Below are 14,396 nucleotides of genomic sequence, written 5' to 3'. Positions count from 1 at the left end.
AAGATAATAGATATGAGGACTGAAATGTGTGTGTCAACTAAGTTCTCCGCTAATAATAAGCATTCAAGCAATTCAGTGGGCCCAGTGTAGTCGGATTTATCGCTGGTGGTTACATGTAGGGCCTTGGTCGACCGAGAGACAGAGACTCAGAGTAAAAGCCACACATGGTTGTATTGTCTACAACATAGGTGGTATAATGAGCGATGGTTTAACAGGAATTGAGCAACTCTGCTCCCTTAGCTCGCATCTAAACTAGCGAGTCTTCATCGTCTTCTCATACCGCTCTCTTACTGCTAGCATCTAATACAGTGTTGTCAGAGCAACTCTAACCTATGCTGGCCCTCCTATTCAGCTGCACGCTTGACTGCCTCATGTAGAGAACGAGCACTGGATGTGCCATGTTAGTTAGTCCCAGATTGCGGCAAGAAACCTCATGATAAGAAGAGAGAGGACACATACCTATTTGCGGCCTTTTCCCATGCATTCGCGAGCTCAGCGGCCTCAAGCCCCGCGCTGTGCCAATCTCGGGCCATCATACAAGGGTCGTTCTCTACACGCTTCCCGTGAGCCGCGTAGGCCGCCTTGGCTTTAGCTTCTGCCTCAATCGACGTTTTGTACTTGTTCAATGCGTCCTGAACCATAGCTGCCTGACGCGCCCTGTTATCCCCCTCTCCGTTGAGCTTGGCTGCACGCTCCTTGGGCATGAAGGAGCTGTGCCGGACCATAGTGCTCGTGGTGCTTGCCGTGCTGGATCTGCTGGGAGGCCTGACCCCTGTGGCGGCCGCCGGGGCTGTTGACCTGTTATCTGCGTTCGAGGGGCCTTGAGAAGCGGAGGTGGATGATGACGTCGTGGGGTCGGGAGCTGGGCGGCCGCTTATTCCTGCTTGCTTCAGGGTTGGCTGCCGTGCGATTGGTTGCGGTTTGGCTCCCTGTTCAGGTTGTGGCTGGAGATCAACTCAGCTGACTGGTCTATACACATGGGATGGGGAGTCGGACTTACTCTACCCGCAGAGCTGTTCGGAGCCACGCCGGAGGGCAGCTGGCCGTTTGAGGTAGTATGGGAAGACATGTTAAGGGATGATAGGTACCGCGGAATTTATATGAGAACTTGGGATGAAAGTAGTGCAAGGCATAGGAGGTAAGACCTATCAAGAAAACCAAGGGGAGGTTGCCCACGTGTAGGAATATGATTTTGATAACTAGTGATATATGAATAATATCCATGAATTTGACCAGCAGATTAGGTAGGGAGAGTGATGGCCACACTGATATGAGTGGTATGGGGTGAGGAGTCACTAACAAGCGTCGATCGGCTTCGAGTACGTACGATAAGAGGAGGTGGGATTTGGTAGGTTGGGATGAGAGAAGGTGGTATTCCAAAGGGTGATACTAGAAGGGGTTTTATAAGTCTGTAAATATCAGTTCTTTGCGATGAGCCACCTTATGCCCTGCTACGTTGATCCGTTGGATGGTCCTATAATCCGGCCTTGGATCAATTCTGCGACTGCCAGTCTGCTCCTACCTGTGTATGGGATTTAATAAACAATCCTACCTACCTGTTATTGTGGATGTTGGCTTATTGGTCTGGCTTATGTGGAGCGAGCTTGTTGCTCCCTGAGAACCAGTGTGAGAGGCGCAGGCGGTGCGGTGCCTTGATGACTACCTAGGTATGGATACTAGGTAATTGGGTTGCCACAATCAGCCAACGAGAACAAAGCCACTGTAGGAAGCCGGGCGACCTGAACTAATAATCAAGCATTAATAAGGTGAGCGCTCTACGGGAACAAGAAAGAGCGTCCGTTGATCTGTCTACTCTGGTATAGAGCGGAGGGAGCAACACTAAGGGGCTCTGGGGGCACGAATCGAATCATACAGACCTAGTCTGGACAATTAAGTATGTACCTAGGTCGTCACTCTTCTAGAGCACTCTGGAAGTTCTCCATTTAACAATTATAACTACAGTTCGCGATAGGCTTAGGAGCCTACTAATCAGATATCATTGCTGCGCACCCTCTAGCTGCACGGCCTCCACCGAATGATGAATCTAACACCTTTCTTCAGTTCGACTGAACCCTTTCAGAGTACAAAGACCCGCTATGGCGCCTGCACGGTTCACATGTGTCTAATCATCAGTTGAGAAGTAAGCTGGCCAAGAAACAGGCGACATTGCAATGATTGCAAAAACGAGGCCGCAGTTGCGGGACAGCAACTGCGCCTGAAACTGTCACTGGCAGGCCTTTGGTGAAAAGTCAGGCGACCTCCCTAAACAAACAGGGTATTGGCCAGGCTCCTAGGTCACGTGGCAAGGCGCACCAGGCCTAGCCGTCTTTGGGCTGCGCACGTCCCCCAGTCCCTCCCCAACAACCTCACTGCGAAGTGCGACAAGTGCGGCGACTAAAAACATCGTTGCCATGGCCGCAGTTGCGTCGAACCATTTTGTCTCCTGGGACGATTTTGTCAGGATACGCAATTCTCAAGATGAACACATTGGGCGCGAATTTACCACTCTCCGCCAGACCCTCGAGGATCTCGATCGGAAGCTCAACAGCGTTGAACAGTCACTCAGGGGCGAGATCGACGATCTTAGGGGCAAAGTCGATGGGCTTAGGGGGAAAATCGACCGGCTCAAGGGCGAAATCGACCGGCTCAAGGGCGAAATCGATGTGCTTAAGGACGAAATTAGGGAACTTAGAGGCGAGATCGATGGCATCAAGGACGAAATCCGCGGGCTCAGGAATGACATCAGGGGGCACACAGCTCGGTTCGATCGTCTCGAACAGCGATTCGATCATTTGGAACTGGATAATATACGTATGGCAGCTCGCTTCCAGAACTTTATGCTGAAGAACCCGGTTCTGAGGATTACGCCTCTTCCTGCGTACGACCCGACCCACGGTATCAGACAACCGAATGCCGCCTTATTTCCCCGCCACGCCAAGGACTTCTACGCGTTACGGCACCCATCAAACGACCGCCACCGACAGATGCTGGCGTACCTCGTCTCCTTCTACGACATTCAATTATCTATACCCGAGAGTAGCTACGAAGAAGATGAAGACGAGGTAGGACTAGAGGAGAGCGACTCCGAGAGAGCTGCTGAGCTGTTGGAGGGGATCCTTGGTTTGAATGAGGACAATTTTATAAAGTTCAGGGAAAGGGCTGCTGAGATGGGCCGCCGTCGCACGCCACCCGCTACCAAGCGTTCACAGCCGCCAGCACAGGAGGGGTATGAGGCGGAAGGGCCCCGACAAAGGCTCCAGCTGCGTCCGTACATTCCAGCCGAGGACAAGAGTTTCTCCTCAGAAGATATGGACCATGGCCGGTTGCTTTGGAGGGCACGAACTCGCTCAACGCCTCCATCGCAACGCATAACACTCAACAATTTGCTCAGGGCTACGGCGGACGCGGAGAAACCTGCGGAGGAACTCGCGGACAGGCCTACGGAGGAAACAGCAGCACCACCTGCAGGCAGCGGGGCCTCGAGCTTAACCAGACCTTTCACAAATCCCCGAGAACCATAGCAGTCACTCCAAGGCAACTGCGGTTTCTTTTTGGGTTCATCATACAATGTTGGTCTCTATTCATGTCATGGGAGCGAAAGAGCAGGAGCGCGTCTGTCATCCTGCTACCTAATTACTGCGTGCTCGAAACGGCGCCAAACCGACGTTCTAATAGCGCACAATCTAACGCAAGCAATCGGCACATAACCCTCTCTCGTGCTTCTGATTGTTTTCGTAGCTACCACTTTTGAAATGTCTCGGCGAAGTCATGCGTGCAAATGACGGATAGGGTTGTTATAGACGAGCCTGAATGTAAATACCTGATTCACATCTTCCTCGACAGACCTGGTTAGCTGGCGACAGCCCGTCGGCGCCACGCCATCTTTGAAGATGGACCGATGGTTGTTGTATTGGCCCGCACATGGTGACCTACAGTGTCACGATTATGGACGCATGCAGGGCCAGTGGGGATGCGCGGGAAGCATCCCCAGCCAATCGTTAAAAGAACCAGTAAGGAGAGGATCACTCTTGGCAGAGTGATCCCAAGCAGGCGGGATCGTGAGGCTCACCACGAACCTAGTGATCCCGCAGAAGGAGGATCACTTAAGCAACCGCGATCCCCAGGAGGAGGGATCACAGGGAGGACGGTGATCCAGATAGTATATAGTCACTCGTGCTGGAGAGCTCTGGGAGTTCTCCAGTTAGCAATCACAACTACAGTTCGCTACAAGCTCGCAAGCCTACTGTTGAGACAAGTCTATTGTTGTGCACCTTTTGGCTGCACCGAACCTAAGCATCCTCGAGAGATTACCTTTGTAACGGGCTGTGCCCGAGGTGGGCCTCGGTAACCCTCGGCCAGCTCACGTACAAGCACGGTCCACCGAACCCCTGGATGAAGCTATTCCCAGTTGCCCCACAGCGCACCGAACATTCTAGCAATGCGCTCGGGCCATCGCGCTCGCGATCATAAAGCAGCCCCACGAGCTGCCAGACTCTCTCATCTTTCCTTTTCTTCTTCAAGCTTAGTGTACTCGTAGAGTCGTCACCAGTTAGTTGCAATATACTCCTGGGACCGTTACAACCTTCAACGAAGCTGAACCCTAACAGGATAGGATCCTGAAGTAGGTTCGTCACATACAGCTCTATATCGTGGCCCAGAATGACCAAGTTGATCTATAAAGGTAGACCACCTGTCGCTTGTCAAGGCCGACCCCAAGATATCCAGGTTTCTCTAATGTATTTCAGCAGAATCCAACTTCGGGTCAATCTCGCGAGGCTGAGAGTTGCAAAGCAATCTAAGCCGGGGCTCTGGTAAGATAAATACCTTGCGGGGCGTATTAAAAAAGTGCCAGCCAAGGCGGAACTCCACCCCTTAGTGGGTTTCCAGCAAAGGAGAAGTAAAGAACATAGCTTGTATATATACCTATATATATAGCACCGCAGGAGCACTGAGACATATAAGCCGTCTCACAATGTTCCTCCTTCCCCGTGGATAGGTAGTTCTGCCGTCGTTGGCCAAATACGAAAAGAGGAAACCAGTAGCCAAAAAGGTCAAAAACATACAACACCGGGGATTCGCTGGTCGTCACCGACCCAACTACTGATCCGGCCCTTGCGAGTTTAACTAGGGGAGAGCGGACGGGATCCCGTGTTTTCTGGCAGGTATGGTCGTATGTACTTGGGAGTGCTTCTGTTGTGGTTTATCAAGGCAAGGGGAGCAATAGTTTCGATAGTGCTTGAGGGCCCGGCTCTGTTGTCCCAGTGGGCGGAATGACATGCGGCAAACATGCCTGGCGCAACTCCGTAACGCCATCGAAAAGCCACAGTTCTGGATGGGTTATTTCGGGTTTCCTTTGCTGTCATTATGCCCCTATCTCGATACGCCGGCCTCCGCAACACAGAGCCATCAAAATAGGGCTATACCTGCGGGCAGGCGCATCCATGCACATGTTTCAGACAGCTAAATAGTCCGGTTTCGTCTGAGAACGTTGTGTCGTGGCGCTTCCAGGTTGTCGATGGGTACGTACTAGTGGGTTGGCATTTGGGTTGCTGACAATGAACTGGAGAGACTGAGTGGGACAAGCAGATGGGAGTTGTTTTAATTGCTTGGCACGAACCCCCGTCGCGGTTGTGGAGCCGAACCACACAGTACGGATATCCATCATCAACAACACCAACACCCTCTCAACAAACACACGGTGAGTTTGAGACTCATTCAAGGCCAGCAAAATATCCCCATGACGGTCTGAGGCCCAAAGAGCACAATTGCCATTCAAGCCCCAACCTCGGACAATGACCCGCATCTCAGTCCCCACAACAGCGCGTCTACCATCGACATTACGCGTCGACCCGACCAACCCGACAGCGACCAAGATCCTCAGCCGCCTATCGCGTTCATCTCTTATCTCAGTTGCCCTCGATTGGCTAGATGAGAACAACTTGCCTCTGGCTTTGCCTTATCTACGCGAGAACAGAGGCGGGTACGAGGACGAGGACGAGGATGAGGACCATGACACCGGCGACTTCCACCCCCCAGCCCGCTCCCCGGAAGCCCTCCGGGAGCTCTACACCTCTCTGCAGGCCCGCAAAGGATCAAAACGGGAGGTTTTAGACCGCATCACCGAGGGTGACTGGCGCCATGGCTTGACCCTCTACCAGCTAGCCATGGCCGACCTACAGTACCTCTACGACCACCCGACCTCCCAAAAGTGGTCCGCCTACCGCATCACCCCACTGAAACCGCCCCGCGACCCAGACGGCGAGGAGCCGCCCGAGGTCGACGACAAGTCCCTCACCATCCCGCGCTTCCACCCCTCCACCTTCCTCCGCACCCTCCAATCCCACGTCCTGCCCGACGTAAAGGCCCACTACAACTTCGACACCCACAAGACCCTCCCCCTCCTCATCCTCCGCATCTTCATCCTCGACTCCCCCTACAACACCGAGCACGCCCTAAAAACCACCACCACTACTTTCAACGCCTCCCGCACAATCTACATCGCCTTCCCCGACGCCTCCCCCCACCTCTTCCTCTCCAAGCCCACCACCACCACCACCACCCCCTCTCTCAACCCCTCCCTCAACCCTCCCAACCCCAACCCCAACAACACCCCCCTAGGCGAGACCAAATCCCTACACCACCTCCTCCTCGCCGGCCTCCCCCAAGCCCTGTCCAACCCGCTCCAGCGCCGCCGCGTCACCCTGCAGCCCACCAGCCTGGTCACGCGCAACCTGGCCGAGCTGGTGGCGAGGCGGGGCGGGGGGAGGACGAATGCTGCGGGGGGTGGGTGGAGTGTTTATGCGGATGAGGGGGGTGGGGATGGGAAGGGGGGGAAAGGGGTGGTGGGGAGGGAGACGCCGTTGGATTTGGGGTTGGGGGCGCGGTTGGGGTTGGGGGTGGGGGATGGGGAGAGGGAGGGGGAGGGGGGTGGTGGGAAGAGGGGGGTTGGTGGGGGTGGTGGTGAGGATGTGGAGGAGAGGGCTGCGAAGCGGGCGAGGTTGGTTGCGAGGGCGCGGTTTGGTGGGACGGGGTTGGTGGGGGATGGGAAGGGCGTGGAGAGGGTGGATGTGGTGGTGGAGGATGCTTTTTTGGGGGGTGAAGCGCGGCGGGATGGGGGAGGGGATGACCAGGTCATGGAAGGGAATGGGGAGGATGGAGAGGATGAGGAGTGGCGGCCGCGTGTTAAACTGACCTTCCATGGTTCGCATGTGTTTGCGGGTATCAGGCAGCTCGTCGAGAGCGGGATAATCGACGGCGAGCGGATGCCCGGGTGGATGACGGGGGAGGAGGGCGTGACGGTAGGGGCGGTGAGGCACGGGAGGATACGCGGACACAAGGGGTCGGGGTTATAGTGCCAGTTTCGGGAGTTATGACGAGTGAGTCTATTTGTATCCGACTGTATATGTATGAGAAAACATCTCTAGATACCCCGAGCTTGTTCGCTGGGCAGAGCCCCAGAAACAAGTACCTGCCCGTCTATCTGTAAGAAACATGATCCCCTAAAAGGCAACGAGTCTATGAGTCTACCCCAAACACCTTGACCGTATTTGCCCACGCCGCCTCGCACACCTCCTCAACAGAGACCCCCTTGATGCCCGCCACGATCTTGGCAATCCGCTCAATCGTACACGGCTCATTCCGCCCCTTGACCATGGCGCCCTCCTCCCACTTCTCCTTCTTGACCACCTTGTACCGCTCGGGAACCTCAGACTCTTTCTTCTGGTTCTTCTTAGCTTGTTGCTGTTGTTGTTGCGGTTTCTTCTGTCTCTGCCTCCGTCCCGGCTTCACTGCTTCTCCTTCAGCTCCAGGAGTAGCCGTAGGATCCGAAGCGGCAGCCTCTGCTTCAGCAGCAGCGGCAGCAGCAGTTTCGGCCTCAGCAGCAACAGCCGCTGCCGCCGCCGCCGCCGCCTCAGCCTCAGCCTTCGCCTTAACCTCCCACTCCACAAGATACCTCCACCCCTCATGCGTAGGCCTGACCTCGCACCACGGCCCATCCGTCTCAATCATCAGCCGATCCAACCGCACCTCCCTCACCACCTCACAATTCTCCACCGTCTTAAAACTGCACCCATTAATCCCAATATACAGCCCCAGCCCCATCAACTCCCGCATCTCCTCTGCCGTGCCCGTAAAACTGTGCACCACGCCCCCCTTCTCCAGCCGCTCCAGCCGCGGGCCAAAGGCCTCCTGCAGCAGGCGCACAAAGTCGGCGTGCGCGGCGCGCGAGTGCAGGAAGAGGGGCAGCTGCAGGGTGAGCGAGGCGGCGAGCTGGAGCTGGGCCGCGAAGGAGTGTAGTTGCACTTCTTTGGAGCAGTAGTGCAGCCGGTCGTAGTCGAGGCCGAACTCGCCGAAGGCGACGAGCTCCGCGGCGGGGCTGTTGCTGGTGGTGGTGGTGCTGTTGCTGCGGGCTTGGGTAATGAGGTCGGCGAGATCGGTCATGATCTTGGTGCTGCGGGCGTGGTCGACGCCGTCGCCGTCGAGGATCGGCTTGGTTGGGTCCGGGCCGCAGGCCGGGGTGTGTTCGGCCTCTTCTCCGCCCTCCCCCTCGCTCTGGCTCTCGTCGTGGTGTTTGTGGTGGGTGGAGCTGAAGATGGAACTGCTGCAGGGGTGGATGCCCGCGGTTGCGAAGACGGTGCCGGCTGTTCCAGGGCGAGAGTGTTATGTTAGTCGGTCTGGTTGTGATAGGGGTTGAAACTTGAGATTGTGTGATGGAGAGACGAACGGAATTCCTTGGCGAGTTTGAGAGCGTCCCTTGAGCTCTTGAACGACGAACCCGTCACGATGAGTTTGGAGCACCCAACCTCAATAGCTCTCCCCACGACCCCCTTGAGGTCGTCTGGGTGCCGTGATTTGCCATGGTAGCGGCCCCGGAAGATGGGGTCTGCCAAGTTGATGCCGATCTGGGGAACGGAGTTGAGAATTAGGACGTATTTTGTGGAATGTGATATTTTGGAATCTTACATCAATGTATCGAGGCGTGTAGGTGGTTGTGGGAGGTGTATTCTTCGGTGTTGTCGAGACACCGTTTGACTGGTTGGTATTGGGTTCAGCCATTTTGGATTTGATAGTTGTGGTGGTTGCAAAACGGGACAGTTTGCCCAGAGTCGATAGACTGGCAAGTGGAATCTGTGAAAGCCGTGATACAGAGGTGAAAGGTCTGAGTCTCATACTCAGCCAGGTCCGGTATTTATAACTCCTTTCCTGACTTCGAAATGCTCCTATTCTGAGAGTTTGACTCACAAGTTGTCCTCACTTGGACTTCTCAGCCTTCGTCCTCAAAAGCACCGTCTCAAGCTGGCTTGGCATTCCGGCGTTTGATCTAAATCTCGGACAGGGGCAAGAAGCCACCCCAGACAAGCGGACCAGACCAACCCCACACTCGATAATGCGGTTACATAAGCCGACCTTGCGATCTGTAACCTCGTAACCCCGAATCCAAAACGGGGTGAGAAAGGAGATACTCGGAGATGGGATTCGAGACGACAAGACCCCAATCTTGCCCAATGGCCCACGGCACTTGCCCTGCATGCTCGCTGCTGCCTGAGACCCCAGGTCAACTTCAGGGATTGGTAGGGGTCTGCATGTGTGTGCATGGTGGGGCATCAACGGCACAGCGGCGTGCAGTGGCACAGTGGCCCAAGCTCAGGCTGTTTGTTTAATAGGCGGGGCTGCAACGACGCGCCAAAAAACTGTCGGCACGCGTCAGACGCGGTCCACAGCCCAGTGCCTTAAAAGAGTGCAGAGCAAGAGCGTGTTTTCTCCTCCCTTCCACATCCTCCACACAACATCACCCAACTACATCACGAAAAGGCTTGACGTAAAGCAGCCTTCTTTCACCCTTGACCTCATCCACGGCCCAGCCCAGCAGTGGAAAATCACTCTAGTTATTGTTTGACTTCCATCTTCACCCCGCCCTCCTTTTTTACTGCCTTTGTCTCTTACCTTGTCCCGACACATCCGACACCATGTATGTCAGAAAGCGCGGTATGTATGCACCTGATCCCGATATCAGGGTTGATGGTACTGACTTTGCTGTTCAGACGGGCGTCAGGAACGTGTTCAGTTCGACAAGATCACAGCACGTGTCTCAAGGCTCTGCTATGGCCTTGATGTCGACCATGTCGACCCTGTTGCCATTACCCAGAAGGTTATCTCCGGTGTGTATGGTGGTGTCACAACCGCCCAGCTCGATGATCTTGTAAGCTCCCCCGGAAACCCAACCCCCCTTTTTTTCAAGCCAATTGCTCACACATCCTTTCCAGGCTGCCGAGACTGCTGCGTACATGACCGTCACCCACCCCGACTACGCTATTCTGGCCGCCCGTATTGCCGTTTCCAACCTCCACAAGCAGACAAAAAAGCAATGGTCCGCCGTTGTGAGCGACCTCTACCACTATGTGAACCCCAAGAATGAGCGGGCATCGCCCATGATTGCCAAGGAGACCTACGAGTGTGTCATGCGGCACAAGGAGGAGCTTGACTCGGCCATTGTCTATGACCGGGACTTCAACTACCAGTACTTCGGCTTCAAGACCCTGGAGCGCTCATATCTGCTGAAGCTCAACGGCAAGATTGTTGAGCGGCCACAGCACATGATCATGCGTGTTGCTGTTGGCATCTGGGGAGACAATGTGGAGCGCGTCATCGAGACATACAACCTCATGTCTAACAAGTTCTTCACACATGCTTCTCCCACTCTTTTCAACGCCGGTACCCCTCAGGCCCAGCTTTCATCTTGCTTCCTGGTCGACATGAAGGACGACAGCATTGAGGGCATCTACGACAGTCTCAAGACTTGCGCTATGATTTCCAAGATGGCAGGTGGTATCGGCCTCAACATCCACCGCATTCGTGCCACTGGATCCTACATTGCCGGTACCAACGGCACTTCTAATGGCATTATCCCCATGCTCCGTGTCTTCAACAACACCGCCCGCTACGTTGACCAGGGTGGCAACAAGCGTCCCGGCGCCTTTGCCATCTACCTCGAGCCTTGGCACGCCGATGTTTTTGAGTTCCTCGACCTCCGCAAGAACCACGGCAAGGAGGAAGTTCGCGCCCGCGATCTCTTCCTGGCCCTCTGGATTCCCGACCTCTTCATGAAGCGTGTCGAGAAGAACGGAGAGTGGACGCTGATGTGCCCCAACGAGTGCCCTGGCCTTGCCGATTGCTATGGCGACGAGTTCGAGGCCCTGTATGAGAAGTATGAGAAGGCCGGCCGCGGTCGTAAGACTATCAAGGCCCAAAAGCTCTGGTATGCCATCCTCGAAGCTCAGACCGAGACCGGCAACCCCTTCATGCTCTACAAGGACCACTGCAACCGCAAGAGCAACCAGAAGAACCTCGGTACCATTCGCAGCTCCAACCTGTGCACTGAGATCATCGAGTACTCGGCGCCTGATGAGGTCGCTGTCTGCAACCTGGCCTCGTTGGCCCTTCCCCAGTTTGTCGACTACAACCAGGGTGTCTATGACTTCCAGAAGCTGCACGAAGTCGCCCAGGTCGTGGTCCGCAACCTGAACAAGATCATCGACGTCAACCACTACCCAGTCCAGGAGGCGTACAACAGCAACATGCGCCACCGCCCCATCGGTGTCGGTGTTCAGGGTCTGGCCGATGCTTTCCTGGCGCTTCGCATGCCTTTCGAGTCTCCCGAGGCTCGTGAGCTGAACAAGCAAATCTTCGAGACCATTTACCACGCGGCTCTGACCGCCTCGTGCGATTTGGCAAAGGAGCAAGGCACCTACTCGACCTATGAAGGGTCTCCTGTGTCCCAGGGCATCCTCCAGTACGACATGTGGAACGTCACGCCGACCGGCCTCTGGGACTGGGACGCTCTCAAGGCTAAGATCAAGGAGCATGGTGTCCGGAACAGCTTGCTCCTCGCGCCCATGCCGACCGCCTCGACGTCGCAAATTCTGGGCAACAATGAGTGCTTCGAGCCCTACACGTCCAACATCTACCAGCGTCGTGTGCTGGCTGGTGAGTTCCAAGTTGTCAATCCCTGGCTCCTGAAGGATCTTGTCGATATGGGTCTCTGGTCCGACAACATGAAGAACCGCATCATCGCCGATGGTGGTTCGATCCAGAACATCCCCAACATCCCGGCCGATACCAAGGCTCTCTACAAGACTGTTTGGGAAATCTCCCAGCGCACCGTCGTTCAGATGGCTGCCGATCGTGGTGCCTTCATCGATCAATCCCAGTCGCTCAACATCCATATGCGCGAGCCGAGTATGGGCAAGATCACCAGCATGCATTTCACCGGCTGGAAACTGGGTCTCAAGACGGGCATGTACTACCTCCGCACCCAGGCTGCCGCCCAGCCCATTCAGTTCACCGTCGACCAGGAGGCGCTCCGCGTCCAGGACACCAACGTCAGCAAGGGAGTGTCGGGCCTGAAGAAGCGCGCCCCGCCAGCCGGCAGCTACATGTCGTCACCCTCCGCGGTGCCACGCCCCATGGCGTTTGTCAATAAGGAGAGCACGCCCAAGAGCAATGGTACCAACGGTGTTACTACTCCCACCACGCCACCTCCCATGGCCCCTACCGTCAATGACGTCAAGGCTCGCATCCTCGCTTCGCCGTCAAAGCCGCCTGCTTTCAAGGCCGACGTCGACGAGGGTGAGAGCCCCAAGACTCTGCCCACCGAGCCGACCGACAAGCCCAAGCCAGAGGACATTGGATCGCCGGTGCTCGCTTCCAAGAAGGACGCCGAGGACAAGGAGGACGAGAGCAAGGAGCGGGAGCTGGACATCTACTCTGAGGCCGTCATTGCTTGTAAGTTGATCACCTGCAACCACCGTTTCCAATGATGATGCTAATCAAGACGCTTATAGGCAGCATTGAGAACCCCGAGGAGTGTGTTATGTGCAGCGGTTGAGTGTGCTGACCTGGATGTGGATGAGGCATGGCGAAATGTAGTGTGACGATGGGATTAATACCTGGCATGATTTGGTTTTGCGGTTTGCGTTATGATTTTGTTTTTATGGATCATCATTGGCATATGCGGGCACCCTCACGTCGCGGGCCGTTCATTGCATGGACGGGCGTACACGGCGGATAGGAGGGGCGTCAATGATATGCCCTAGGCTTTCTCTGGGCGGGTGTTGGATCATGGGTTTCTCGGTCTGTCCTCGATTTGTTTGTCCCGAGGATGTTTCGCTAGATGTACCACCACAGCAACGGGCGGCGCTTGCGCGCATCGTTGTTTAGCTGTTCTGCTAGGTTGTCTATTTATACCCCTTACATCACAATGTTCCACCATGGTGAAGAGGACGGCGACGGCCTTGCCTCGCGCGAAGGGGAGCACAGGGCAGATTGAAGTTGACGATAACTCCGTCGCCACTCGCTGCATGTCATGACAGAAGAGCGATGATATGCACCCCATCAAGGCACGAAGCACACACATACATAAGTACATATGCAAACTGCACCACAAAACGGACGCGGTAGTTTCCTCTCCCCATAATGGACATGGAAACCGCCCGCATGCGTGCGAGAGAAGAACTTCAACGCCCAAAAATATCAGGCCAAGCAGACGGAATAAGTGAGTCGCACCGCCTGCCTGTCGGTGTCAGTGTTAGCTCATGTCACGCCAGGGGGGCGTTGGTGAATCGCTGTGCGATGCTTCCAGACGAGGTTGGCGTTTCATTCTGTATGTCTGTATGACCGGCCAGTCGGTCGTAGGATTGATGGATTGACGCAGAGTCAAACAAACCGAAACTGTGCTGCCCGTGCTGTGCTGAGAGCCCGGTGCTGGGAGGAGGAGGAGCTGTGGTGTGGGAGGAGGCTGGTTGTCTGGCCATGCATTCCCCACAATCTCTCTCTCCAGACAGCAATGGCAGACAACAGCAGTGGCTTGCTGGCTGGGGGGACACAACAACAACACAACAGCACAGCAACGCAGCACAACACACCACACTACTGAGACAGCGCAGCGCATCGCAGCACGGCAGGGTACGGCACTAACGACGCGGCCGGAAACACACACACACGCATCAGGGAGATTTTGTGAGACACGACGCTACCCCCACAGCTAGGTAACTAGTGGGAAATTTGTTGGTGGCAAAAGGTTCATAGTTGTCGTCGTCGTCACAAAGCTGCTTGCCGCGCATTTGGCCTAAACCACGATGGGACGGGGGGAAGCCACAGCACAGTGGCCGCCCAAGGCATGTCTCACCCGAAAGGACGTACGGGCGGAGGGAGGAGGAGGAGGAGGGGAGAGGCCCAGAGGGGAGAAAGAGGGAGATGGGAGGGGCTGGTGGTGCGGTGCTAGTGCTAGTGCCGCTAACTCATGCGGGTAGGTACATACACAGGAGAGAGAAGGTGCGAGCCGAGGGAGGTTGTTGGGGGGTGGTTATTGGGGGAGCTGTCAAATTTGGGGAGGTGGGCTG

The 14,396-nt window shown here is 55.6% G+C and overlaps 6 protein-coding genes across 6 annotated transcripts; 3 read left to right on the top strand and 3 right to left on the bottom strand.

The window, feature by feature from the left end:
* Positions 1-271: 271 nt before the first annotated feature.
* F5144DRAFT_661439 (uncharacterized protein) lies at positions 272-1,069 on the bottom strand (the record flags this gene model as incomplete). The annotated part of the gene is made up of 3 exons (XM_066793295.1): positions 272-387; positions 460-929; positions 1,001-1,069. 3 exons carry the CDS (start codon positions 1,067-1,069, stop codon positions 345-347), a joined length of 582 nt encoding a protein of 193 aa, XP_066638295.1. The 3' UTR covers positions 272-344.
* A 1,289-nt stretch (positions 1,070-2,358) lies between these two features.
* On the top strand, positions 2,359-3,732 carry F5144DRAFT_401227 (uncharacterized protein). Its single transcript, XM_066784831.1, has one exon. The coding sequence runs from the start codon at positions 2,412-2,414 to the stop codon at positions 3,519-3,521; it is 1,110 nt and encodes a 369-aa protein (XP_066638294.1). The 5' UTR covers positions 2,359-2,411; the 3' UTR covers positions 3,522-3,732.
* A 1,779-nt stretch (positions 3,733-5,511) lies between these two features.
* On the top strand, positions 5,512-7,352 carry F5144DRAFT_633955 (centromere protein Chl4/mis15/CENP-N; the record flags this gene model as incomplete). Its single annotated transcript, XM_066792561.1, has 2 exons — positions 5,512-5,519; positions 5,587-7,352. Exon 2 carries the CDS (start codon positions 5,793-5,795, stop codon positions 7,350-7,352), a length of 1,560 nt encoding a protein of 519 aa, XP_066638293.1. The 5' UTR covers positions 5,512-5,519; positions 5,587-5,792.
* A 163-nt stretch (positions 7,353-7,515) lies between these two features.
* F5144DRAFT_607257 (uncharacterized protein) lies at positions 7,516-9,054 on the bottom strand (the record flags this gene model as incomplete). Its single annotated transcript, XM_066791538.1, has 3 exons — positions 7,516-8,639; positions 8,723-8,900; positions 8,962-9,054. The coding sequence occupies 3 exons, from the start codon at positions 9,052-9,054 to the stop codon at positions 7,516-7,518; spliced, it is 1,395 nt and encodes a 464-aa protein (XP_066638292.1).
* A 576-nt stretch (positions 9,055-9,630) lies between these two features.
* Positions 9,631-13,257, top strand: F5144DRAFT_521134 (ribonucleoside-diphosphate reductase large chain). The gene is made up of 4 exons (XM_066786711.1): positions 9,631-9,984; positions 10,041-10,198; positions 10,263-12,780; positions 12,840-13,257. Exons 1-4 carry the CDS (start codon positions 9,966-9,968, stop codon positions 12,881-12,883), a joined length of 2,739 nt encoding a protein of 912 aa, XP_066638291.1. The 5' UTR covers positions 9,631-9,965; the 3' UTR covers positions 12,884-13,257.
* On the bottom strand, positions 12,966-13,508 carry F5144DRAFT_401172 (uncharacterized protein). The gene has a single exon (XM_066784830.1). It carries the CDS (start codon positions 13,421-13,423, stop codon positions 13,115-13,117), a length of 309 nt encoding a protein of 102 aa, XP_066638290.1. The 5' UTR covers positions 13,424-13,508; the 3' UTR covers positions 12,966-13,114.
* Between the last annotated feature and the right edge of the window lie 888 nt (positions 13,509-14,396).

Source organism: Chaetomium tenue (assembly GCF_020726465.1).
Source record: "Chaetomium tenue strain MPI-SDFR-AT-0079 chromosome Unknown F5144scaffold_8, whole genome shotgun sequence".
Taxonomy (NCBI): domain Eukaryota; kingdom Fungi; phylum Ascomycota; class Sordariomycetes; order Sordariales; family Chaetomiaceae; genus Chaetomium; species Chaetomium tenue.
This window is presented reverse-complemented; position numbering and strand designations above follow the sequence as displayed.